Consider the following 26,131-nt stretch of genomic DNA (forward strand, 5'->3'; position numbering starts at 1 on the left):
TCGACAACACTAAATGAAAAAGCCTGGTTGTGTTCCAATAAACTTTTATTTTTTAGATACTTAAGTTTCATTATAATTTTCACCTGTCACAGAATATTATTATTTTGGATTTTTTCACCTATTAAAAAAAAGTAAAAACTCTTCTAGTTCATGCGCCTTACAAAAAAAGGCAGTGGGGCATATCTGACTGGGAGCGGTAGTTTGCATACCCCGGTTCTAGATGGATAAACAGATGGCTTACGGACCAGAGCTGCAGCCTCCCATAACAAGACAGAGACAGGCAGGATCAGATATGTGAGTCCCTGATTCCAAAGTAAAAGTGGTCGGGGAGCTGAGAAATCATTATTTTTCTCATTCCTGGTCCAGTTACATATAGAAATGGCCAGTTACAGGACCAGGAGATCAGGCACCAGGGAGAGAAGAGGGTGGCCGGCAGTGCTGGAGCCAGAGTCCTGGGAACAGGTCCACTCCCATCTCGGGGTGGGAGTTAGGACAGATGCAGGTGTAGGATTTCCTCTGCCCGCTTCAGGTACTCGGCCGCCTTCTTCTTCACACCCTCTCGGCGGGCAGGTGATGGGTCACCTGGGAAGACAGAATGGCTCAGCGGGTACCTGGATTCAGAACCCCTGGTCTAGCTCCTTACTGTCCACAGAGCATCACCATGTGTCTTTCCCTGTTCCTTGGGAGTCAGATATATGCTCCCCATTTTACAAATAAGAAGACTGAGGCCACAGGAGATAAAGCAGCAGCCCAAGGTCACACAATTGGTCAGTGAAGAGCAATTCTGCTCCTTGTTTTTCACTTTTCTTTCCCTTCACTGTACCATCCAGGATCCCAGGCCTGACCCTCCAGCCTCAAGTTTTGCTCACCAGAAACTCCCTGGAGCAGGATGTGCACACCGTCCCGGTAGCCCTGCAAAGCAGCAGGGTAGGCGCCTGCCTTCTCGTCCCGTAGGGCCTGGGTGATGAGTTCTGTGGCTTGGCTCAGATAGGCAGGGGCGGGCTCTCCTCCCTCGTCGTCCTCCTCTGCTTGTCCGCCTGGCTCCCAGGGTTCCTGGTCCGGCCTTCCAGATTCTGCCTCCAATGCTGCCAGCTCCCCTATGTGGGTAGGACTGGGTCCTGCACCTTCTGTAATCAGATATGGAGGACTCAGGTCAGATCGGCCCTCTTTTTCCCTGGGCCTGCTGCCCAACCCCAGACCTCTCTGGCCCACCAACCTGTCCTGGGTTTCTCAGTGCCTGAGCAATCCAAAAGCCACTTGTGCATAGCACACTAGCCGTGATCTATTTGGTTGGTGGAGTTTGTGTGCTTTTGTAAAAAAAGTCTTACTTCCCTAATTCTTTGTTTATAGTGAGATATAGTTGATTTACGATCTTATATAAGTTTCAAGTGTACAACATAACCTAATTCTTTCTTTGTGTGTGTGCATTTTCAGTTGTGTCTCTTTTGAGACCCCATGGACTGTAGCTTGCCAGGCTCCTCTGTCCATGGGATTTTCCAGGCAAGAATACTGAAGTGGGTTGCCATTTCCTACTCCAGGGGATCTTCCTGACCCAGGGATCGAATCCGGGTGTCCCCTGTCTCCTGCATTGAGGTGAGTCATTATTAACATTTTACCACTGAGTCATCATTAACATTAATTTGCAAGCTACAGGTCACTGGTTCTACTTCCCTCCTGACTACAACAAATCCAAGAATTTCCTCCACAAAGTTTAACTGAAGGATGCTAGGCCAAGCATGCCAGGTCAAGGGTAGAAATGCTCCAAGCTTTGGAATCTTAGAATAATGGATCCAGAGAACCTCCAGGCTTTTTCAAGTCTTTCAGTATGAGCTGAGACCCCAAATGGGAAGAAGTGGGTGGAAGGTATTCACACATTCCAGAGAGAAGGGCTCATATATCCTCTAGGACCGGCAAGGAGATGGTCAAAGATTCCCTCTGTAGATTCCACAATAGAAGGCTGGCGATCTGGTGAACCTTGGATGAAAAGGCCTTTAAAGGGAAGGTGCAGGACTAGGAACCACCATGGCACACCACTGGCCTGGAGAGGGAAGGGTGGGCCTCTCTAGAGCCCCACCAGAGGGACCCCGTGTGGAGCCCAGGGGCCTTATAGGAAGGTAAGGTGACATTTCACTGTCCAGCTGGACTACAGCCCTTCCTGTGTTCTTCATGAAGCAGAAGACAGAAGAGATCTTGGGACACCCTAGGACTTGAGTTCAAGAGCCTGGTGTATGTGATGAAGAGAGAGAGAGATGAATGCCAGCCCTCACCTGGAGAATTCTGATGGTAAAAGGTTGGCTGGACGAACCCACAAAGTGGGGCAAGGACAGGAGGCAGCATCTAAGCAAAGTGCCCTTCCAGCTTGGTGGGGGCGAGAATTTAGGAGTTTTTCCATGGGTCAAGGGAACATCTTATGGGAGCTGCCTTTGAAGAGTCTTGCCAGGCTCTTGCCCAAATACCTGGGTACTGGGCACCCCAGGAAGCTTGGCTGGGGCCAGGCAGAGTGCCTGGATCCTGCCTCTCTGTTGCCAGGTTCATCAGCCACGGTGACATCACCCCTGCCTTTCTCCTCCAAAGGACATTCCTCACACCCTGGTTACCATGGCCAGGGGCCCAGCCACCAATCAGGCCAGAGTTGCGGGGGTGGGGGATGTAGGGTAAGGCTGAAAACTGAATGCAAGACTGAGGTCCTGATTTGGATCGGACCTCAGAGTGAGAGAACTCAAGTGCCTGAAAAAATCAGAAAGCTAAGGGCCTGCCCAAGAGGTCACCAAAGGGTAAAGGGAAGCCAACAAAACAGGCTGAAAAAGACAGCTGAAGAAGCCAAAATGAAACTGTGTCATGATGACCCGAAGTGCAACCGACCACTTCAACACCCTAGCTGCAGTAACAGCATAAACTCAGAATTTTAAAATGAAAAGATCCTGAGTCTCAGAGCTGGGGATTGTCAAGCTCCTGATCTGAAAAGGAGCTTAGGACCAGGGCCTCCATGGGGGGCCCTTTCACGTCTGGTGCCCTCACACGCTGCCCCAGGGGCTTCCTCTGCTGTCCTTGGAGCAGGACTGCCCTTCACTGACAGGATCTATAGCCTTCAGGATCTACAGCCAGACCCTGAGCCAGCCAGGAAACCTCCACCTTGAGCTTCAACCGAAAGAAGTCAGACCCTCCCAGGGCAGTGTGACACCCTCCTGGTTCCAAAGCGTTCTCAGGGAGAGGACCCATGATGGGAAGGGGCTCACTTCCTCTGCAGTTGCTCACTGTGCTGGAGTACCCAGCTGGCCAGGGCAGCAACAGCACCTGGGAAGGGGCAGTTCAGTTCAGTTCAGTTCCTCAGTCATGTCTGACTCTTTGCAACCCCATGGACTGCACCACGCCAGGCTTCCCCGTCTATCAACAACTCCCGGAGCCTACTCAAACTCATGTCCATCGCGTCGGTGATGCCATCCAATCATCTCATCCTCTGTTGTCCCCTTCTCCTCCTGCCTTCAGTCTTTCCCAGCATCAGGGTCTTTTCAAATAAATCGGTTCTTCGCATCAGATGGCCAAAGTATTGGAGCTTCAGCCTCAGCATCAGTCCTTCCAATGAATATTCAGGGCTGATTTCCTTGAGGATTGACTGGTTTGATCTCCTTGCAGTCCAAGGGACTCTCAAGAGTCTTCTCCAACACCTTCCTTGGGAAGGGGCACTGCTTCTAATTCTCATCAAAGCCACCTTTCGCCCACAGGGGGCACCTTTCTCTGATTTACACAGGTAAGGTGCAGCTGGTGGCTGGTGCAGCCTCCCTACCACAAGGACTTTCTGCCCAGCTCCAGCCCCCTCACCCTACCCCCACCCCACTCATCCCAACTTGTTACCTTCCTTGGAGAAGGGGTCGAACAGGGCAAGCTCAGCCTCGGTGAGGGGGCCTCGGGCAGAGGAACTGGATGCCTCCTCGATGCTCCCACAGTTAAAGAGGAGATCCAAGGCCTCCTGAGCAGGGCTGGATGGTGGCGGGTCCGCTGAGGAATAGATCAGTGGGGACATTCATGCCTGCTTTTATTATTATTTCCCAGCTTTCAAAATGTCGTTACCTGCTCACTGAAGCCCTGCAGCAACCACAGCGTAGACAATTCCATTCTTAAAGTTTGTGCCCATTTTACAGATTAACACTATAGCCTTGAGAAGGAAAATGACCTGGGCAGAGTTCCTCAGCAGGATAGTGGTAGAGGAGTCAGGAAAGGCTTTCCACTGAGGAGGGAGTGGTTCCCACTCCCCATACAGACAGGCTCTGGACCCTCCAGCCCTGGCTCGCTCTCCCACCCCACATACCTGGCACCTCCAACTCCTCAAGGCCCCTTCTCTCTGTAGGAAGCGGCTGGGGCAACCAAGTCTCATGAGGCTGGGCCCGGGGCTCGTCAGGCGGTGGTGTGGGAATCAGAGGCGGGGGCAGGATGTGCAGGTCTCTGGACACCTCGGAGGGCCGTGTCATCTCCCCACCCTGCACGAGAGAAAGACCAGCCGGGGTAGTCACAGGGGACAGCCTGTGGGCAGGTAGGCTCCCCAGGTGCTGAGGACTGGGGAAGAGCAGGCGCACATACCCGGAAGAACTCCTTGAGTTGGGGGCTGTTGTTAAGCGCGGGGATGTGCACAGTGAAGCGAAGCAAGTCCTCGGCCCCCTTCCGCCGCTCCTCAATCACCGAGGCTTCAAACCGGCCTGCACCCGCCAGGACAAGGGACAAGGAGACAAGAGTGACCCACGGGGACTTCTGGTTTCCAGGCCACTTTTCCTGGTCCTGCCTGAGAGGATCTGAGCAGCCCACTGGCCCCCAATTCTCCCAGAAATCTTCCTTGGCTCTGCCTGGGGTGAGGGTCTTGCAAGGAGGGACCTATCTCCCTATTCATCCATTTACTGGATGACTACTGAGCACCTACTATTGGTTGGTTCAGGAGGCGAATGAGAGTGAAGCGAGGTCTCTGCCCTCATGGTTATTACATCCCAGAAAGGGGGAAGCAGGCAACCAACAAGAAACAAATAATTTCAGATGGTTTCGATGTATTAGGGAGGAAAGTAAGACACAGAGCGGGGAAGTGACTTGCCCAAGGTCACACAGAAAGTAGCCCCATGTTTATAGCTTCTCTGTTCGGTTCCAGGCATCATGTAGAGTTATTTAACTCTGGGCTAGTTATCATGCTGCCCGGGGGAGTTATCCCACTGCCTGGCATAATTTGCTAGCGAGGACTTTTCACCTTGCTACACAAGAACATCTCCTGTGAGTCCAGAGACACAAGTAACAGACCAGCCCTGTCTGGGAGAAATATAATATGAGCCTCATGTGTAATTTATAATTTTCTAGGAGCCGCATTTTAAAAAAATGAAAAGAAACAGATTAAATTTTAATTATATATTCTGTTTAACCCAGTATATCCAAAATAGTCTCATTTGAACATATAAACAATATATCAACTATTGAGATAGTCTGTGTTGTTTTTTCAGTGTATTTGACCCATAAACACATCTCAGTCCAGACCAGCCACATTTCTGGTGCTCCTCAGCCATAGGTGGTTCATGGCTGCTCTTTCTGGCCAAGTGCAGGTCTAGAACGAACACCGGGTTGTGGCTTGGAGTTCTGGCTCAAGCCCCTTCACCCTGAGCCTCAGTTTCCTCATCTCGAAAATGGGGCTAATGAGGACAGGAATTAATATTAAAGGGCTCGACACAACAAGGGCAGGGCCATTTCCCCATGTGTAAAATGAGATCGTCTTTAATGATCCCTGGGTCAGGAAGGTCCCGTGGAGGAGGGCATGGCAACCCACTCCAGTATTCTTGCCTGGAGAATCCCATGGACAGAGGAGCCTGGCGGGCTGCAGTCTAAGAGGTCGCAAAGAGTCGGATACAACTGAAGTGGCTTAGCAAACACACACACAAGGGCCCTTCCGGTGGTCTGAAACACATCTTTGCCAGGAGTTTCAGACCCCCTCCATCCACCCCTCAGCAGCAAGCGTCCCCTTTGCCCAGTGCCCCCTCCATCTTTGGCCTGAATGCCTGAATCAAGACTCACCAAACACCTGGGCGCGGGGGAAGGCTGGGAACTCCTCGAGGCGGCGGAAGAGGTTGCGGTGGGTGTAGGCCAGGTCTCCATGCAGCTTTCGGAAGTCACTGTACCGCTTCCAGACCACCACCTAAGAGGGACACGTGACTTGACTGGGCTGAGCAGTGGTGGGACGCGGCCTTCCCCAGCCCCAGCCCGGCTCCAGGCAGTGTGTGCGTTAGGGCCCAGCAGCCCCTCCTCCCAGAGACAGGGAGAGAAGGGGGCTGGTCTCCTGTGCAGTTACCACCGTCGCTTCACTGGTTTTGGATCTGGAATCGGGAGATGGTCCCCTTCCTCCTATGAGGCTCACCTCTTTGACATCCTCCGGGTCCCTCCTTGAGATGAACTGAGGAAAAAAGGCAAAAACCAGTGAGACCGACATCCATCCCCTGTCAAAGATGGCCCAGCTACCTTCCAGCCCCCTTCAGAAGAGCAGAGCCCATCAGCCAGTGGTATCAAGGGGTCCTGGTTTAAGGCCTTGAGAATAACTTTGAGCAGTTTTTGTACCATGTACCTTAGTTTCTTCATCTGTCAAACTGTTACCGACCTGGGTCCTTGGACTCTTTAATCAACAGAAACTGATAAGGCTGGGTGAGAAAAATCAGGCAAGGCTTTAACGGGACCCAGATGCAGCACAAGGGATGGAAAACAATTGACAGGGACCCTTATTCACTCTCTCCGAGGAGGGCTGGCTGGTTCCTTAAATGGTTTGGGCCCAAGGAGTGGCTTGAGTGATCAGCTCATCCCCTTGGTGGTGCGGTGTGCAGGGACCATGCACAGCACCCTGCTTTTGTGCCAGGCACCTCTGAAGTGGCAGTAGGTTTGTGGCCTTATTGTATCTCACGGTTCACAATTGCCTAGACTTAGCCTGGAGGAGCCTCGTAGGCTGCAGTCCATGGGGTCGCTAAGAGTTGGACGCGACTGAGTGACTTCACTTTGACTTTTCACTTTCATGCATTGGAGAAGGAAATGGAAACCCACTCCAGTGTTCTTGCCTGGAGAATCCCAGGGATGGGGGAGCCTGGTGGCTGCCATCTATGGGGTCACACAGAGTCGGACACGACTGAAGTGACTTAGCAGCAGTAGCAGCAGCAGCATGCAGGCAGTTATTTTGAGTTCCTTATAGTTTCTTTCTTTTCTAAAAATATCTATCTATCTATTTGGGCTTCCCTGGTGGCACAGATAAGGAAGAATCTGCCTGCAATGCAGGAGACCCGGGTTTGGTCCCTGGCTTGGGAGGATCCCCTGGAGAAGGGAATGGCTATCCACTCCAGTGTTCTTGCCTGGAGAATTCCATGGACAGAGGAGCCTGGCAGACTATAGTCTATGAGGAAGCCGAGAGTTGGACACGACTGAGCGGCTGACACACACTTTTCTGTTTACTTGTGTATTTACTTGGCTCCATCAGGCCTTAGTTGCAGCACACGGAATCCTTTAGTTGTGGCACACGGACCCTTAGTTGCTGCATGTGGGACCTAAATCCCTGATCAGGGATCGAACCTGGGCCCCCTGCACTGGGAGTGTGGGGTCTTCGCAACCGGACCACCAGGCAAGTGCTACCCTTACAGTTTCTTTGTGTTCTGTTTGTCCAGGTGCAAGCGTAAGTAGGCCAGTACAGGGTCCCAGGTCCCAGCCATTCTCAAAATGGGAGGAGCCTTAAAGGCCCGTCTAGAGGGCTCCATCCTCAACCCAGCTTCTATCTCACTTCCTTCAGAGGGTAAGCCCCTGCATCTCTTTCTGAAACCAAAGACCTCCAAGTTCTCTAAAGAATGAGGTTCTGTCCCAGGAGCCACCCCTCCGTTCAAGGAGGAAGCTGCTGTGGGTGAACACTGCTGGACACGGAAGTGAACACTCCTGGACACGGAAGTGAACACTCCTGGACATGGAAGTGAACACTCCTGGACACGGAAGAAACCTCCCCGGGGCTGTGAAGAGCAGACTGGTGTCTGACATGGAAAAAAGACTCCATTTTCACTAGGGCACGCTCATAAGAATTAAAAAAATAACACCCTACAGCTTGAAGTAGCTCCGACAGTTTCCAGACATCTCCAGTTCATTACTCTACATCCCAGGGAGGCACATATGATTCACATGCCCATTTATGAGAAGAGGAAATGGAGGCTTAGAGAGGGCTCCTGACCTGTCGGGGGACTGCTAGCATTGAAACCCTGGTCTTTGCTTTTCATAACAGGCTTGCCTAAAATATTTTGGGTAAAATAAACTATACTGAAAAACCATTGAGGAATATATACCTGCCAAAGGACTCCTTTCCAGGATATATAAATACCTCCCACGTGTGTGCGCAGTCACTCAGTCGTGTCTGACTCTTAGCAACCCCACGGACTGTAACCCACAGGCTTCTCTGTCCATGGGATTTCCCAGGCAAGAATACTGTAGTGGGTTGCCATTTCCTTCCCCAAGGGATGTTCCCAACCCAGCGATTGAACCCATATCTCCTGCATTGGCAGGATTCCTTACTACTAAGCCACCAGGGAAGCCGAGAGAACCCCTATAGGTACATATATACACAGAATATTACTCAGCTATAAAAAAGAACGAAATAATGCCATTTTCAGTAACACGGGTGACCCTACAGATTATCATACCAAGTGAAGTAAGTCAGAGAAAGACATATTATATGACATCTCTCATATGTGGAATCTAATGTTTTTTTAAAAGCTGCAAATGAACTTATTTACAAAACAGAAATAGACTTACAGATATGGAAAACAAACTTATGGTTACCCAAGGGGAAATAGGGGAATAAACCAGGAGCTTAGGATGGACATACTACTATATATAAGATAGATAACCAACAAGGACATACTGTATTGCACAGAGAACTCTACTCAATGTTCTGTGATAAACGATAAGAGAAAGAACCTAAAAAAGAATGAATATATGTGTCTGTATAGCTGAATCACTTTGCTGTACACCTGAAACTAACACAACATTGTAAATCAATGATACTTCAATAAAATTAACATAAAAAACAAACAAGAAGGGGAAATCTTGCAGTTCATGTAAGAATTATTGGAAACAAAGTATAGAAAATTTAAAAAAAGAACGTTCTATAAATTAATATCAAAAAGACAAACAATCCAACTTTATAAAATGGACAAAATACTTGAACAGGCAACTCCCACAAAAGAAGATGTTTGAATGGCCAAAAAGATCATGAAAATATGCTCATTAGTCCTAAGAGAAATGCAAATTTTAATATCCCAGTGAAATACTACACACCCACCAAGAATGGCTAAAATTAAAGACGCTGATGATATCGAGTGTTGGTGAGAATGAGAGTATAAAATGGTACAACTACTTTGGAAAACTGAAAATTACTAGGAAAAGTTACACATATGCCCAGCAAATGGCCCAGCAATGCCCAGGTACTCTCTCTTTTTCAACTCTTACTTATTATTGAATTATAGTTGATTTTGAACTTATTTTTGAACTGTGGCATTGGAAAAGATTCTTGAGAGTCCCTTCGACTGCAAGGCAATCAACCAGTCAATCCTAAAGGAAATGAGTCCTGAATATTCACTGGAAGGACTGATGCTGAAGCTGAGACTCCAATACTTTGGCCACTTGATGTGAAGAACCTATTTATTGGAAAAGACCCTGATGCTGGGAAAGACTGAAGGCGGGAGGAGAAGGGGACAACAGAGGATAAGACGGTTGTATGGCATCACCGACTCAATGGACATGAGTTTGAGTAGGTTCCAGGAGCTGGTAACGGACAGGGAAGCCTGGCATACTGCAGTCCATGGGGCCGCAAAGAGTCTGACTGAACTGAGATAGCTGATTTACAATATTCAGGTATATACACATACATAAATAATATTTTTTCAGATTCTCTTCCATTATATTAGTTTATTACAAGATGGGATCCTGGTGGCTCAGACGGTAAAGACTCTGCCTGCAATGCAGGAGACCTGGGCTTGATCCTTGGCTGGGGAAGATCCCTGGAGAACGAAATGGCAACCCATTTCAGTATTCTTGCCTGGAGAATTCCATGGACAGGAGAGCTTGGCGGGCTATAGTTCATGGGGTAACAAAGGGTCGGACATGACTGAGTGACTAATACTTCTTCTTATTACAAGATATCAACTACAGGGACTTTCCTGGCAGTCCAGTGGTTAAGATGCCAGGCTTCTATTGCAAGGGGCATGGGTTTGACCCCTGGTCAGGGATCTAAGACCCCATATGCCTGGGGGTGAGGCAAAAAAAAAGAGAAAGATATTGCCTATTGCCTATAGTTCCCTGTGCTATACAGTAGGGCCTTGTTGCTCACCCCCCTTTTTTTTTTTTTAAGATTTATTTATTTATTTTTGGTTGCGCTGGGTCTTCATTGCTGGGTGCAGACTTTCTAGTTCTCTAGTTGCGGTGCACAGGCTTCCTATTGTGGTGGCTTCTTTCATTGCAGAGCATGGTCTCTAGGGCACACAAGCTCAGTAGTTCTGGAGCACTAACAGCTGCTTTGTGGCATGTGGCATGTTCCCAGACCAGGGATCGAACTCGTCCCCCACTTTGGCAGGCAGATTCTTAACCACTAGACCACCAGGGAAGCCCTAATCTATTTTATATATAGTAGTTTGTATCTGCTAATTCCAAACTCCTAATTTATTCCCCACCCCCCTTTCCCTTATGGTAACCATTAGTTTATTGTCTGTGAGTCTGTTCATTTTAAAATAAGTTGATTCGTATAATTTTTTTAGATTCCAGATATAAGGGATACCATATGACATTTGTCTTGGATTATCTTTTTATTTTCATTTTTTAAATTTTTTTTAATATTTGCATTTTTTAGATACAGGAATGACACAAAAGATTTGAGGAAAGACCACTTTAAACATCTAGGATTCTGCATTTAAATCATTTTGAAATCTTTACATTTCTGCTTTACTTTAAGTTATTAATGCACCAGTTTAATAGTTGCCTACTTCAAAATTGTAAAAATACAAAAATATTTACAGTGAAAAATCTTCCCCAATTAGTTCTTGTATGTCATTCTACAGATAATATAGTTTCTATTTTTAATTCCTTTCATGATATCCTCTGTCTCTATACACCTATAACGTTATTACTACTTCGTATACCAACTTTCGTCTTTATCTACTGACTTCCTATTGTGACTGTGAAGAGACTTATTCCTTTATTTCTTTTGAAGTGTATGCATTTTTAGTCATACACAGGCATAATTTTTTGAAAAAATTTAAAGTAATTCAACTCCTTAAAGAGTTTTCATATGAATATCAAACAAACCAACAAACAAAACTTACTCCAAGAGACTGGAGACCTAATCAATATTTGGGATGAGCCAGTTTTCAGCTTAATTTAAAGAAATTCACAGCCTGACGCCAAGCTGCCACGCATTGGGCGTGGACACACCTCGCAGTCTGGGAACTGCCGGCACGCCCTTTTAAAAGAGCAGCGCCCTCCTGTGGCCCCGCCCCTTGATGGCTAAAGAAGTAAACTAGGGCCGATTAACCACCCCCCAACCCCTTAAAGGGGAAATCCACTCTGTCGTCTAAAACGGGCGCTTCCAGCAGCGTCTTGCTTTAAAGTAAAACACGGCCCCACTCTTGTTAAAAGGGTAAATTCCCGCTGGGCCCCACCTTACCTGCGCCGTCACTTTGTATTCAGTGTAGCCCTTGGGGTGGGTCCGGGGGTCGGAGACTGTGTAGTGTCGCAGGAAGTCGTCTTTCGCCTGCCGGGACATGGCAAATAAATTGGAGCCGAGCTGACCGCCGGCCTCCGCCTCCTCCACGCCGCCCCCGCCCCTCCAGTTCAGCCTTCCCCAGTCGCCGCCTCGCCCGGGCCTGCGCCTTTCATCCTACGGCCCAGGGAGCTGGTCGCAAGTGACAGCACAATTCTCGGCCAGGCGCTTGGCCAAGGGAGCGTCTAAAAAGTTCTCGATGGTTGGTAAAGCCGGAACCAAGTGATTTGGGAAAGAATTGGGGAAGAGTAAGGAAGGCAATGGCAACCCACTCCAGTACTCTTGCCTGGAAAATGCCATGGACGGAGGAGCCTAGTAGGCTGCAGTCCATGGGGTCGCGAAGAGTCAGACATGACAGAGAGACTTCACTTTCACTTTTCACTTTCATGCATTGGAGAAGGAAATGGCAACCCACTCCAGTGTTCTTGCCTGGAGAATCCCAGGGACGGGGGTGCCTGGTGGGCTGCTGTCTATGGGGTCGCACAGCAACAGCAGCAGCAAGGATTGGGCAAGCTGGATGACTCAGGTCTGCTTAGAGATAAACCAACCCCATGTGATGGTAAACCCTCATCAGTTCAGTTCAGTCGCTCAGTCGTGTCCGACTCTTTGCGACCCCATGAATCGCAGCACGCCAGGCCTCCCTGTTCATTACCATCTCCCAGAGTTCACTCAGACTCACGTCCATCGAGTCCGTGATGCCATCCAGCCATCTCATCCTTGGTCGTCCCCTTCTCCTCCTGCCCCCAATCCCTCCCAGCATCAGAGTCTTTTCCAATGAGTCAACTCTTTTCATGAGGTGGCTAAAGTACTGGAGTTTCAGCTTTAGCATCATTCCTTCCAAAGAAATCCCAGGACTGATCTCCTTCAGAATGGACTGGTTGGATCTCCTTGCAGTCTAAGGGACTCTCGAGTTTTCTCCAACACATTTCAAAAGCATCAATTCTTCAGAGCTCAGCCTTCTTCACAGTCCAACTCTCACATACATACATGACTACTGGAAAAACCATAGACTTGACTACACAGACCTTAGTCGGCAAAGTAATACTTCTGCTTTTGAATATACTGTCTAGGTTGGTCATAACTTTTCTTCCAAGGAGTAGGTGTCTTTTAATTTCATGGCTGCAATCACCATCTGAAGTGATTTTGGAGCCCCCCAAAATAAAGTCAGCTACTGTTTCCCCTGTTTCCCCATCTATTTCCCATGAAGTGATGGGACCAGATGCCATGATCTTCATTTTCTGAATTGAGCTTTAAGCCAACTTTTTCACTCTCCTCTTTCACTTTCATCAAGAGGCTTTTTAGCTCCTCTTGACTTTCTGCCATGAGGGTGGTGTCATCTGCATATCTGAGGTTATTTATATTTCCCCTGGCAATCTTGATTCCAGCTTGTGTTTCTTCCAGCCCAGCGTTTCTCATGATGTACTCTGCATAGAAGTTAAACAAGCAGGGTGACAATATACAGCCTTGATGTACTCCTTTTCCTATTTGGAACCAGTCTGTTGTTCCATGTCCAGTTCTAACTGTTGCTTCCTGACCTGCATACAGATTTCTCAAGAGGCAGGTCAGGTGGTCTGGTATTCCCATCTCTCTCAGAATTTTCCACAGTTTATTGTGATCCACACAGTCAAAGGCTTTGGCATAGTCAATAAAGCAGAAATAGATGTTTTTCTGGAACCTCTTGCTTTTCCCATGATCCAGCGGATGTTGGCAATTTGATCTCTGGTTCCTCTGCCTTTTCTAAAACCAGCTTGAACGTCAGGGAGTTCACGGTTCACGTATTGCTGAAGCCTGGCTTGGAGAATTTTGAGCATTACTTTACTAGCATGTGAGATGAGTGCAATTGTGTGGTAGTTTGGGCATTCTTTGGCATTCCCTTTCTTTGGAATTGGAATGAAAACTGACCCTTTCCAGTCCTGTGGCCACTGCTGAGTTTTCCAAATTTGCTGGCATATTGAGTGCAGCACTTTCACAGCATCATCTTTCAGGATTCGAAATAGCTCAACTGGAATTCCATCAGCTCCACTAGCTTTGTTCGTAGTGATGCTTTCTAAGGCCCACTTGACTTCACATTCCAGGATGTCTGGCTCTAGATGAGTGATCACACCATCGTGATTATCTGGGTCGTGAAGACTTCTTTGCTTCCCAATTCCCTTCTTTCATCCATTCCCTCAAATTTTATTGTGTTCAATATGTGCCCGACATTGGCAAATCATTTCCCTTTCTCCTTCCCTGTTGCTGCTGCTAAGTTGCTTCAGTCGTGTCCGACTCTGTGCAACCCCATAGACGGAAGCCCACCAGGCTCCCCCGTCCCTGGGATTCTCCAGGCAAGAACACTGGAGTGGGTTGCCATCTCCTTCTCCAATGTATGAAAGTGAAAAGTGAAAGTGAAGTCTCTCAGTCGTGTCCAACTCTTCGCGACCCCATGGACTGCAGCCCACCAGGCTCCTCCGTCCATGGGATTTTCCAGGTAAGAGTACTGGAGTGGGGTGCCATTACCTTCTCCTTCCCTCAGTTCAGTTCAGTCACTCAGTCGTGTCCGACTCTTTGTGACCTCATGAATCGCAGCACGCCAGGCCTCTCTGTTCATCACCATCTCCCAGAGTTCACTCAGACTCATGTCCATCGAGTCCGTGATGCCATCCAGCCATCTCATCCTTGGTCGTCCCCTTCTCCTCCTGCCCCCAATCCCTCCCAGTATCAGAGTCTTTTCCAATGAGTCAACTCTTCGCATGAGGTGGCCAAAGTACTGGAGTTTCAGCTTTAGCATCATTCCTTCCAAAGAAATCCCAGGACTGATCTCCTTCAGAATGGACTGGTTGGATCTCCTTGCAGTCCAAGGGACTCTCAAGAGTCTTCTCCAACACCACATTTCATAAGCATCAATTCTTCGGAGCTCAGCCTTCTTCACAGTCCAAGTCTCACATCCATACATGACCACAGGAAAAACCATAGCCTTGACTAGATGGACCTTATTCAGCAAAGTAATGTCTCTGCTTTTGAATATACTGTCTAGGTTGGTCATAACTTTTCTTCCAAGGAGGAAGCGTCTTTTAATTTCATGGCTGCAATCACCATCTGCAGTGATTTTGGAGCCCAAAAAAATAAAGTCTGACTCTGTTTCCTATGTTTCCCCATCTATTTCCCATGAAGTGATGGGACCAGATGCCATGATCTTCGTTTTCTGAATGTTGAGCTTTAAGCCAACTTTTTCACTCTCCTCTTTCACTTTCATCAAGAGGCTTTTTAGTTCCTCTTCACTTTCTGCCATAAAGGTGGTGTCATCTGCATATCCAAGGTTATTGATATTTCTCCTAGCAATCTTGATTCCAGCTTGTGTTTCTTCCAGTCCAGCGTTTCTCATTAGTTACTCTGCATATAAGTTAGGGGAACATAAAGAACTCCAGAGAAGTACAGTTGTGACATGGGTTCTGAAGCCACATGTCTTACTAACTACAAGAGTTTCTCTTAACTACTTGAGCGACAGTTTCTCATCTCTAGAATGGGCATATTGATATAGAATCTGCTGCAGTGGATGTTTCTCTTTTTCCTTTGTGGGTCCGTCTAGCATTCACCCCTGCCTTTCTGTTAGCATCATAGCACCAGATCTTTCAAGGTAGTTCACTAGTATGTGCAGCCCTCCAGCCTCTTAGCTCAGAATCCAAAGGTACCAGCTCCTTTCCTTGCCCCAGGTCCCAAGTAGAGGTTGGGGATTCCCTCCTGAAAGACCTGACTCTTGAGTGAGGGACAGGCACAGTGCCTGGTGAGGGGACAACGTTGTTCCTAGAGTACAGTGTTGGCTGTGGGTTTGGCTGCCCAGCCTTTGGAGCTGTCCAATCTCCATTGATATGCCCTGAGTTCCCAGTATCTGTCCAAGAAACGTTCTTTCTGCTGAAGGCAGTGATCTGTGTCTGGACAGCGCACCCAGGACCCTGACTGATCCCACCACCACCACGCTGTGAAGCCTAAATGGAGTAGCAAGTGTGGCCGTTCTTCTTACTGGAACTCAGATGAGTGGGTGCTATAACTTCAGAAACACAAAGCAAACTCCCAGACCAGACTCTTGGGAGCGGTGGAAACAGGGTAGTTCATCCGGAGGTGTTCATGAGGAGGCTGGGATGGGCTGTGTCCCCTCTTACAGCATACACAGGGCTCCTCTGAAGACCCCTTTCTTGGTTGGGAAGAACCCCGGAGAAGGGAATGGCTCCCCACTCCAGTATTCTTGCCTCAAGAATCCCATGGACAGAAGAGTCTGGTGGGCTACAGTCCATAGGTTCGCAAAGAGTCAAGACAGGACTAAGCGATTAACAGACACACACACCTGGTTTTCAGAGTTCTCTTGGCAGGGCCCTGGCTTCAAGTCCCCTTCTCTCCCATCATTCCCTCCCCTCCCTTGCCCAGCAGCTCCCCATTCTCCCATTTCTGCCTTCTTTATCCATCTAAGACCTTTCCCAAATAGGTCAGCTTAGCCCCTGGCCTTTCTCCTTCCATCAGGTGTTCCATCACTGGTAGAGGTGAACAGAAGAGCCTTCTCAGAAGGCAGGGGAGAAGGAAGAGCTGCAAATGCACAGGGGCAGGGGGTCTGCTCCCCACGTTCCCACTGGGTCGGCTTGACCACGTGATGCAGACTTTCTGCTGCAGCTCATCCTCCACATTCAGAGGACTTGTGATGACTGTAAGCTTGTTAGTTTTCTTATTTGTCTCTGGACTTCTCTGATGGCTCAGATGGTAAAGAATCTGCCCGAAATGTGGGAGACCAGGTTCGATTCCTGGTCAGGAAGATCCTCTGGAGGAAGGCATGGCAACCCACTCCAGTATTCTTGCCTGGGAAATATTTGTCATTAGCCATGTATAATTCACCTTTGAGTGAAAGCATGCTGCTTACTAAGGGCCCCTAGGAAGGCTTGAACACTGGGTTGACTCACCCAGATCAGTGGATGTCTGAATTCACATTGATTGGATCTGCTTGAACTCCTACTGGTTCAAATAAAGATAATTACAGCTGACCTATAGTGCGTACGACACACAAGGCAACCCACCCATCTGATTCTCCTCCCAACCCTAGGAAGTAGGTGACACTATCTTCAACCCAGATGGGGACCCCGAGGCACAGACAGGTTAAGCAACTAGCTTTTCATCAGTCGGTGAGTGGCAGAGCCAGGGTTCGGCTCTGGGGACTGGCTATTTCTGCTCCTCATAGGGATGGGAGCCTGGGACATGGTGTCTATCTTGCACAGAAGACATGGCAGGTGGTTCTCAATTTCTATGGTGATGGACAGTTTAAACACTTTAATACTGATTTTCTTACTCTATTTGGCAGCGTCAGGTCTTTATTTGCCACATGGGGTCATCATCGAGCCGCGAGGGCTCAGTAGTTACGGCACCTGGGCTTAGCTGCCTCACAGCATGTTCCCCAAACAGGGATCGAACCCGCGTCCTCTGCACTGGAAGGCAGATTCTTAACCACTGGACCACCAGGGGTGTCCCGACAAGTTTATATTTTAAGGTTGTCCATCCAAAATCCATTTCCCTTCTTCCATCCTAACAGAGTGCAGATTTGCGGCGGTCTCCACCCTCCAGGCAGGGCTCCTGGAGCAGTGAATCTGTGTCTCTTCCTCACCTGTCCCTCAGGAAAACTCACCTTCCCTCATAAACACGTTATGCCAGATTCCATCTGGCACTGGAATTCTGAGCAGAGAACAAAACGGTGAGCAGGATGTGGTGGCTCAGTGTGCCGGGTTCAAATCCCAGGCCCTCTACTTCCTAGCTGGGTGGTTTGAGTAAGTCACATGACCTCCTGGACACTTTGTTCCTACATAAATGGGGACATGTATGGTTGGGCTTATAATTCAATGGGATGGTAAGTGAGAAGTACTTCAAACAGAGCCCTGCAGAGTAAGCCCCCACTGGAAGGACTACAAGCAGGGCGCCCTGTCCAAATATCCATTTATCTTGCCACCTGGATGGGGGCCCTGGGGTCCCCCCAGTTCCCATCCTTTCCCACCCTGGCCCTTGCCTCAAAGAGTGCCCCTTAGCCTTCAGGGAAGGTCACTTCCTAGCCCTGTTCTCGGTTAGCTAACCGGCCTGACGTCCACGTCCTCCTACACCGGAGTCATCACCCCTCCGTTTCCCAAGAGCCCTTGCTCTTCAGGCCTCTGTCCTGTGAGTCCCTCTGCTTGAACCAGTGCTGCTTCACACAGCCGTGCAGGCTGCCCACCGTGCACAGATGCCTGGCTGCAGTGGGAAGCCGGGAGCTGAGATTCAGCCCATGTTCCGTGTGGCAAGCTGAGAGCCCTGATGTCGGGGTGCCTTCCTCTTCCTCATTCATACCTCTGAAGGTAGCAGTTGCTCCAGTAAATTGTCCTTCCCCTTCCTCTGGCCAGAAAACTTCTACTCATCCTTTACTCTCAGCTTTCGTGTCACCTCCTCTGGGAAGCCCACCTGAACTTTTCCAAAGGGAATTCCAATACCCTGTCCCGTGCTTCTGTAATTCTCTGCTACTCCCCTGATACAGCGACAGTTGATCCTCTGACTGAAATGATGTCTTTTTCGTCCCCCACTGGGCTGCGGGCTCTAGGCAGTCTGCAGGGCTGCAGAATCAACAAATGACTCAGCCAGGAATGGGAGTGGGGAACAATTTATTCTCACAGCTGAGCAAATGGTGAGGCCCACAGCCTCGATAGCAGCAGAGGCAGCCCCCTCCCAGCCACAGCCCTCTCTTCCTGGTCCCGCAGCTGCAGGCGGGCCGGGTCAGGAGCCAGGGGGACAGCCAGGGTGACAGGCCTCCCGCCTCGGGAGCCGGCTGGCCACAGGGCAGCAGTGGGCAGCAGTAGCAGCAGCAGGGTATGGAGGGGGGTGGGGGCTGTTAGTTGGGCTGGCGGACTCCCACCCTTCCAGGGATGGTGCTTGGTGGGGGGGTGGGGGGTGCCTAGACTGTGAGCTGAGTGGGGGGGCATCAGGAGCGGCTCAGTCGGCCATGAAGATGCGGCTGGAGATGTCATCCAGGAGCCAGTCGATGCCAGGCAGCAGGTTCTCCCCGGTGACGGCGCTGCAGCCCTGGATGCACCAGTGGTGGCTACGGATAGAGTCCAGCTCCAGGGCCTGGGAGGGCGGAAGGTGACGGTGGGCCCCAGGGACCAAAGGCCCTGCCCACCCTCAGCCCCTTCCCTCCCCTGGCCCCGGGGAAATCCAAGCCCCCATCAAAGGTCTGCTTTGGGAAGCCTCCCCTGGTGAAGATCTGCTGGCCTCCCAGGGCACCTGGGCTCTCTGTCACCACCATGCCAGCACTACCCCTTATAATAAGATCGCAACAAGGGCCCCCGACGTTGTGCTGTGGGCCCTACAAATGTCCTCTTATCCATTCACCCCCAAGGCTCCGTAAGCCAGGGATTGTGTTGGCCATTTCACTGAGGAGAAAACCTCAGAGAGGCTAAGCAGCCTGCCCAAAGTCACACAGCTAATCAGTGGCAGAACCTAGATTCTAACCCCACTCGTTCTCATTCTGGTATTCAAGCTTCAGAGTTAAGATGTAACCTGCGGTCACATAGGCCTGTGTTTAAATCCTGGCTTGTCTGCTTCCTGGCTGTGTGACCTTGGGTGAGTTACCTAACCTCTCTAAGCCTCCTTCACCATCTGTAGAATGATGATAATGGTTCCTGCCTCAGGAGGTTGTGGCGGGAACTGAGTAAGGTAGTCCATGCAGAGAGCCTGGCACAGAGAAGGCACCCACTGCTTGCCAGTTAGTTGTCCCCGGGGACAATCTACCTGCCGGTCTGCCATGCCCCAGGCTGCGGAGCACAACTCTGTCTTCCATCACTGAATCTCCAGGACCCTGAACAGGTCCTGCCACACAGCAGGGGCTAATAAATGCTTTCTAAATAAATCAACAAAGAATCACATGCCCCTTTTCCTCTGTGAGCTTGTGCCAAGGCCTGGACTCACCTCGCGGATGGCGTTAGAGGACAGTGCTCCGGGGAGGTCTTGCTTGTTGGCAAAGATGAGAAGGGTCGCTCCGGCCAGGCGCTGGAGAAGAGAAACAGAGTTACCCTGAGGCGGGGTGGAGGCTCAGAGGGCAGCCCAGCCCCTGCGCTAATCACCCAGAGCAGCTGGGGTCAGAGAGCAGTTTGGAAGATTAGAGCAAGGTCCCATGGTGGTTGCAAAGACACAACTAGGGTGGGCAGTGTGAACACGGCCTTCCTGTCCAGCCGTTATGGGTTGGAGGGAGCTGTGGGCTGGGGTGAGACCCTGGTTCCAGCACAGTCACACCCAAGTGGGCACCTCTCTCCTCCGTTCGTCAGATTCCTCTTCTATAAATGGGAGGGGGTTGTGGACAAGGGGAGGGGGAGATGGACAAAGGGGAGGGGGTTATGGACAAGGGCGGGTGATGGAAAAGGGGAGGGGGTGAGGGACAAGGGGAGGCATTAGAGACAAGGGGAGGGGGTGATGGACAAGATGATCCTTAAGCCTCTGCTCCTAGACTGCTCTGACCTGATGACCTGACATCAAAAAGAATGCAACTATCCTAGGGCCTGTGGGGCTGTGGGCAATGAGCTTCCCCTCCTCCAAGTTCATTCAGTCCCCTAACTGTCCCACTACCCTGAGAGGCCTTCCTCTCTGCCTGTGATTCCAGTTATTTCCCTCTGTGTGTTTGTGACCGGGAGTCCTTCCAGGTGGATGGTGGCTCTAGCCCTTAAAAAGGGCCTTGAGGTGCCAGGCCAGGGCTGAACACTCAACAGCCAGGATCTCACTGGACCTGTTCGACTGCTGGTTAGGCCTGTTGTCCCTAAATAATTATTAACAACTCCCTCTTTAACTCTCAAAAGGGTCCTGATTTTCAGCTAAATGTATGGAGTAACCTGGATTAAATCCTGGAACAAAGAAAGGACATTAATGGAGAAACTGGTGCAATCCAAACAAAACCTGTAGTTTGGTTAACAGCAACTTGTTAATTTCTTCTTAAATAGTTTTAACAAATGTTTGGCAGTTCTGTAAGATGTTCACATTAAGGGAAACCAGGTGAAAGATACATGGGTAACTTTTCACTATCTTTGCAACTTTTCTATAAATCTAAAATTTTATTTAAAGAGCATTTTGGCCCAGACAGTACATTTTAAGATCACCGTAATTATTAATATAATGCCCATCTGAGAAATGCAGTGGCGATTCAGAGAAACTAAGTGCCTTGCCTAAGGTCACAAAGCAAACAGTCCAACTCCACTGCCTGCCAAAGCCTCACACACCAGCCTCGAGTCATCCTCCCCAAAGCCCGGCTCAAGGTGCAGAAACTGAAGCTCAGGGTGGGGAAGCAGTGATGCTGCAGGGACATGGACCCACATCTCAGTCCACACGGACCCGTGCTCTGCTCATGGCGCTGTGAGCCTCCCCGGGGCGGGCGTACAGGTTGTCTCTGCCTCCCCAAGGGTGCTGGACATGTGGTGAGGGCTGGGTGAAGGAACAGATCCCACATGAGCGTCCCCCTGGGATCATGGACCCCGCGGGGAATCGGCTGAGGGTAGTGTTCACACGGCCACACAGGTGCACGAAGCACTGGGACCTGGACACTGGGGGAGCCCCCTGCCCACCTCCTCCACCAACAGGTTCTGGAGCTCCCGCTGGCAGTCCTGCATGCGTTGGCGGTCGGCGCTGTCCACCACCCAGATGAGGCCGTCGGTGCTCTCAAAGTAGTTCCGCCAGTAGGACCGCAGGGACTTCTGGCCGCCCACATCCCAAATGTTCAGCTTGAATCTGGACAGGGCAGTGGGGGCCGCAGGGTCAGTCTGGCCCCCGCCCGCCCTCCCTGCCCTGCGCTGGGCAGGCCCACCCTCGGGGACCCCGCTCACCCTCGGTGCTCCAAGGTCTTGATGTTGAAGCCTAGTGTGGGGGAGATGGTGTCGATGTCTTCGCCGTTGAACTTCTTGAGGATGGTCGTCTTGCCGGCATTGTCCAGGCCCCTGGGGGCACGCTGGGTTAAGGAGAAGCCCTCAGGCTCTGCGGGCTGGTGACATCATCCCAGGGCCCCTCTCTGACCACATATAAAAGTATGTTGAGTACCTGCCTGACCTACACGATAAATGTGAAAATATATCATCTTCTGACCAGATGCTCTTAATTCATCCCACAATATATACGGTTGGCCAGGCTACCCTGGTTGCTCAGTGGTAAAGATTCCACCTGCCAATGCTGGAAACTTGAGTTCGCTCCCGGGTCTGGAAGATTTCACACGTCAAGAAGCAACTAAGCCCGTGCACGACTACTGAGCCTGTGCTCCAGGAGCCGCAACTACTGAAACTCGCGGGCCCTAGAGCCCCTGCTTCACGAGAGAAGCTGCCACCAGGACAAGCCCGCGCACCACAGCTAGAGAGGAGCCCCCACTCACCGCAACTAGAGGAAAGCCTGTGCGGCAACGAAGACCCAGCACAGCCAAATAATACAAAGACATAAAATAAAAATGTTCTGCTGGCCAAAAAGTCCCTTCGGTTTCGCCACAGATGTTACAGAAAAACCTGATGGACTAATTGCCAACCCCATGCTTAAGGCCTACGCTGCTCCAGAATACCTCTGGCTCTGGGGGTGCCCTGGAATCACAGTCCCTGCCCTGTGCAGCCTCCACTCCAGTGTGAGACAGCTGGACTGAGGCCCAGACTGCAAGGAGCTGGCTTTTGGAAGGACTAGGGGAAGAAGAGCATTCCAGGGAGCAAGTATCTGGAGGCAGCCACCGTGGCCCTTTTGTTTCTGGAATATTCTAAAGCCTTTGGTGCTGAGTGTGCAAACAAATGGGTAAGTTCACCAGCCGGAGAAAACCACCCTCCTTTTTCCTTCTGACACCCATGGGGGCTTACAGCTGGGACTCGGGGGGGTGGTGAGAGGACCTCTCCCGAGACGCACCCTTAGTCCCTGATCACTGGTGGCTGACTGCTCTCCTCATCGCCCCCCAGCCCAGCTCCATCACCCTGCTTCCTTCTCCACTGGATCATTCTCATCAGCTGATGAGCAGATGTCTCCCCCACCAAGAAGAAGCGGACAACACCCTCTCTTGACCCCTCTCCCCCCAACTTTTTCCTTTATCTCGTTCCCTTTACAGCAAATCTCAGGACTGTTGTCCATACTCACCCTCTGCAGTTTCTGTCTTCCTGCTCCTCTGTGAACCCATGAGACCTCTGCTCCCACTGCTTCCCCGAAACTGCTCTAGCCAAGTCAGTCCTTAGAGATGCCTTGCTCTCCACTGACCGGGTATCCTCAGCGCTCTTCCTCCTGCTCCTGGCCAGCCCCCTCCTCCACTCCGGGACACGGCCTTGCCTGGCTCTCCTGACTTTTCTGGTCACCCTTCCTCATCGCCCTGACCTTTTGATCTGAGCTCGGCCCCTAGGTTCTCTTCCCTATCCACACACACTCCCTCAGTGGTCTCACCCAGAATTATGGCTTCAAATACCATCTTTCTGCTAATGACTCTGAAATTCGTACGTCCCACCTGGCTGCTCCCCTGGACATTGGTCTCTAGATCCAGCCACCCGGGTAACACTTCTAGGATGTCTCAGCGGCATCTTACAGGCCCAATCTGAGCTCTCATCTTCCCCCTGAATGTGTTCCCCTGTCAGCAAGTGGCTCCTCATTCATCCTATCGCTTAGGAGCCACGCTTGACACCATTCTTCTAAAGCTCACGGCCAATCCAGCAGCAACTGCTGCTAGTCTATCAAGATTTAAATCAACGTCCGTCACTGCTTCCATCCTGATCCAAGCTACCATCCTACCTTACTTGTGTTACTGCAGTAGCCTAACTGGTCTCAGCTCTCACTTCCTCTCTGCACTTCTCATTAAAGGAAACATCCCCTACTGTATAGTATGGGGAACTCTACTCAATATTCTGTAATAACCTATATGGGAAAAGAATCTGAAAAAGAATCAGTTCAGTCGCTCAGTCGTGTCCGACTCTTTCTGACTCCATGGACTGCAGCACACCAGGCTTCCCTGTCCATCACCAACTCCTGGAGCTTACTCAAACTCATGTCCATCCAGTCAGTGATGCCATCCAACCATCTTAAAAAATGGATGGAAAAAGAATGTGTGTATATATGTATATAACCAAAACACTCTGCTATATACCTGAAACTAACACAATATTGTAAATTAACAATGTGCATGTGTGTGCTTAATCACGTCTGATTCTTTGCAACTCTATGAACTGTAGCCCGCCAGGTTCCTCTGTCCATAGGATTTCCCAGGCAAGGATACTGGAAGGGGTTGCCACTTCCTACTCCAGGGGATCTTCCCACCCAGGGACTGAACACCTGTCCCTTTCGTCTCCTGCATTGGCAGGCAGATTCTTTACCACTTGCACTACCTGGGAAGCCCCAAAATCAACCGCAAAATAAAAATTAAATTAAAAATTTTAAATTTAATGCAAAATAAAGTTAAAATGCAAAAAAAAAAATTTACTGAAAAAAAATAACAAAAATATGGGACTTCCCTGGTGGTCTAGTGGTTAAGACTTCACCTTCCAATTATTCAGGGGCTGTGGGTTCAATCCCTGGTCATGGAGCTATGATCCCACAGGACTCAGAGCCAAAAAACAAACAACATAAAACAAAAGCAATATTGTAACATTCAATAAAGACTTTAAAAATGGTCCTCATAAAAAAAATCCACAAAAATAAATAAACAGAGGAAAATTTCAGAACTAAAGGCCCCACCTGAAATACCTCTTCCATCTGACCTCGCCTTCGGTGTTCTCACTCCCTCAGGTCACACACTTCCCTCCTTGACAGTCCTTTGAACACACCAGTCGGCTTCCTCCTCGGAGACCTTGACACTTGCTGTTTCCTTTGCTTAAACATTTTTTCCCCAGATCTCTACATAATTCACGCCTCACCTGTCTAGACTCAACTGTCACTTTCTCAGGATGGTCTTCTTTGACCACCGCATTTATGCAGGATTATTCTCTGTAAGTGCTATATATTTTACGTATTAACTTTGTTAACATTTTCTTCCCTCAGTATCACACAAAATGTCCGAAGGTAGGATTTTTGTTTGTTTTGCTGTTTTCCCTAGCCGCCCAGGACAGAACTTAGCACCTAACAGGCGCTCAATAAATGTTTATTGGATGAGTGAATTCTCTGTGCCTGTCTTAAAAACAAACATGATGTAAATGTTACTAAGTTATTTGTGCACATAAATGTCTCCTCTCTGCTGGGGGTGAGGCAAGCCCAGCTCTTGGATCTCAGCTTGCCGCCCACCCCGCCACAGCCTGGCACGAAAGGGGGGAACGGATGTGCACGCCTGCGAGCGAGACTCAGAAAATCGGCAAGGCCCTCGGGCCTACAAGCCGTCAACCGCGGGGACTCCGACTGGCCGTGAGACAGCGAAGAGATGGACCGTCGGACCCACACGAACCTAGCGACCCGCAGACGGCGCCCCTCCTCCGCCCTCTACAGGGAGAGTAGGGCGGGGCCCGCACGCCCCCGAGAGGCCGACCCTGAGGGCGGGGCCGAGGCCTGGCACCCTCCAACTAGGGGAGGAGGCGCCCAGGGCGGGGGAGGACCGCGGCCCCACGCTCGGGCCGACGGGTGGTAGTGTTCCAGTCTCCAGCCCCGCCTCCCCCTATATTGGGACACCTGGTCCGGCCGCCGCGCCGTGACGCCCACATCTTGGAAACGAAGCCCCCCCCACCGCGTCGAGCCGGTGGTACGGCCTCCTCCCGGCTCCCCCCCGCCAAAAGCGATGGTAGGGCCCACGAGCGTGACGCACAATGGGCAGTTGGTACAGGCCGGCCGGCCGCACAGGCAGCGCCCGGTAGGGGGCGCCTGACACTGCCCGCCCGGCGGGCCCCCCCCGCCCCACCCCGCTACCCTCGCGGCTCCGGCTCCGGCGTCAGGAAGGATACAGCATGAGCAGTCGCAGCTCCCGCTCTTTCTGCTTCATCTTCTTCAGTATGGTCAGAAGCCCCATGTCCCAGTAGCCCCCTCCCGGCCGCCGTTTCTTCGTATCCCGGGACCCCTTTCCCTGCTCCTATTGGCTGTCACGCCCACGGACAGCACAGCCTATTGGCTGGCTCCTCGATTGGGCCCGCCCTCATTCCCACGTGACCGCGAAGGCGCCGGGAGGTGCTGGGATGCACAATCCTTCTAGCCTGCCGGGTGGGGGACGCTTCTGCGCGGCCCCTCGCGTTAACTCTTCGCATCCCCAGTTCCTGGGAGACCAGGGCACCGCGCTTCCAGGACCTCAGGCCCGACTGGAACGGAAACCTGAAGTTCCGGTGCTGTGTCTTAGCTGCAGAGAGAGTAGTTCTGGAGTCAGAACCGAGAGCCCCAAGGCCGTTTACGTCACCCTGGGGCTACCGTAGGGCTTTGTTCCGC

The 26,131-nt window shown here is 50.5% G+C and overlaps 2 protein-coding genes across 3 annotated transcripts; both read right to left on the reverse strand.

Moving 5' to 3' along the window:
- Positions 1-46: 46 nt before the first annotated feature.
- On the reverse strand, positions 47-11,827 carry SNX15 (sorting nexin 15). Of its 2 annotated transcripts, XM_068978408.1 has the most exons (8): positions 11,690-11,827; positions 6,377-6,412; positions 6,037-6,157; positions 4,576-4,691; positions 4,307-4,475; positions 3,853-3,996; positions 870-1,127; positions 47-582 (listed from the first exon to the last, which is right to left on the reverse strand). In XM_068978408.1, the coding sequence occupies exons 1-8, from the start codon at positions 11,786-11,788 to the stop codon at positions 488-490; spliced, it is 1,038 nt and encodes a 345-aa protein (XP_068834509.1). In that variant the 5' UTR covers positions 11,789-11,827; the 3' UTR covers positions 47-487. The 2 variants fall into 2 exon arrangements, with proteins under 2 accessions (XP_068834509.1, XP_068834510.1); XM_068978409.1 differs by lacking the exon at positions 870-1,127.
- A 6,597-nt stretch (positions 11,828-18,424) lies between these two features.
- Positions 18,425-25,762, reverse strand: ARL2 (ARF like GTPase 2). The gene is made up of 5 exons (XM_068978379.1): positions 25,660-25,762; positions 21,622-21,732; positions 21,364-21,526; positions 19,724-19,804; positions 18,425-18,883 (listed from the first exon to the last, which is right to left on the reverse strand). Exons 1-5 carry the CDS (start codon positions 25,722-25,724, stop codon positions 18,749-18,751), a joined length of 555 nt encoding a protein of 184 aa, XP_068834480.1. The 5' UTR covers positions 25,725-25,762; the 3' UTR covers positions 18,425-18,748.
- Positions 25,763-26,131: the final 369 nt, after the last annotated feature.

Source organism: Capricornis sumatraensis, chromosome 8, assembly GCF_032405125.1.
Source record: "Capricornis sumatraensis isolate serow.1 chromosome 8, serow.2, whole genome shotgun sequence".
NCBI classification, from domain to species: Eukaryota; Metazoa; Chordata; class Mammalia; order Artiodactyla; family Bovidae; genus Capricornis; species Capricornis sumatraensis.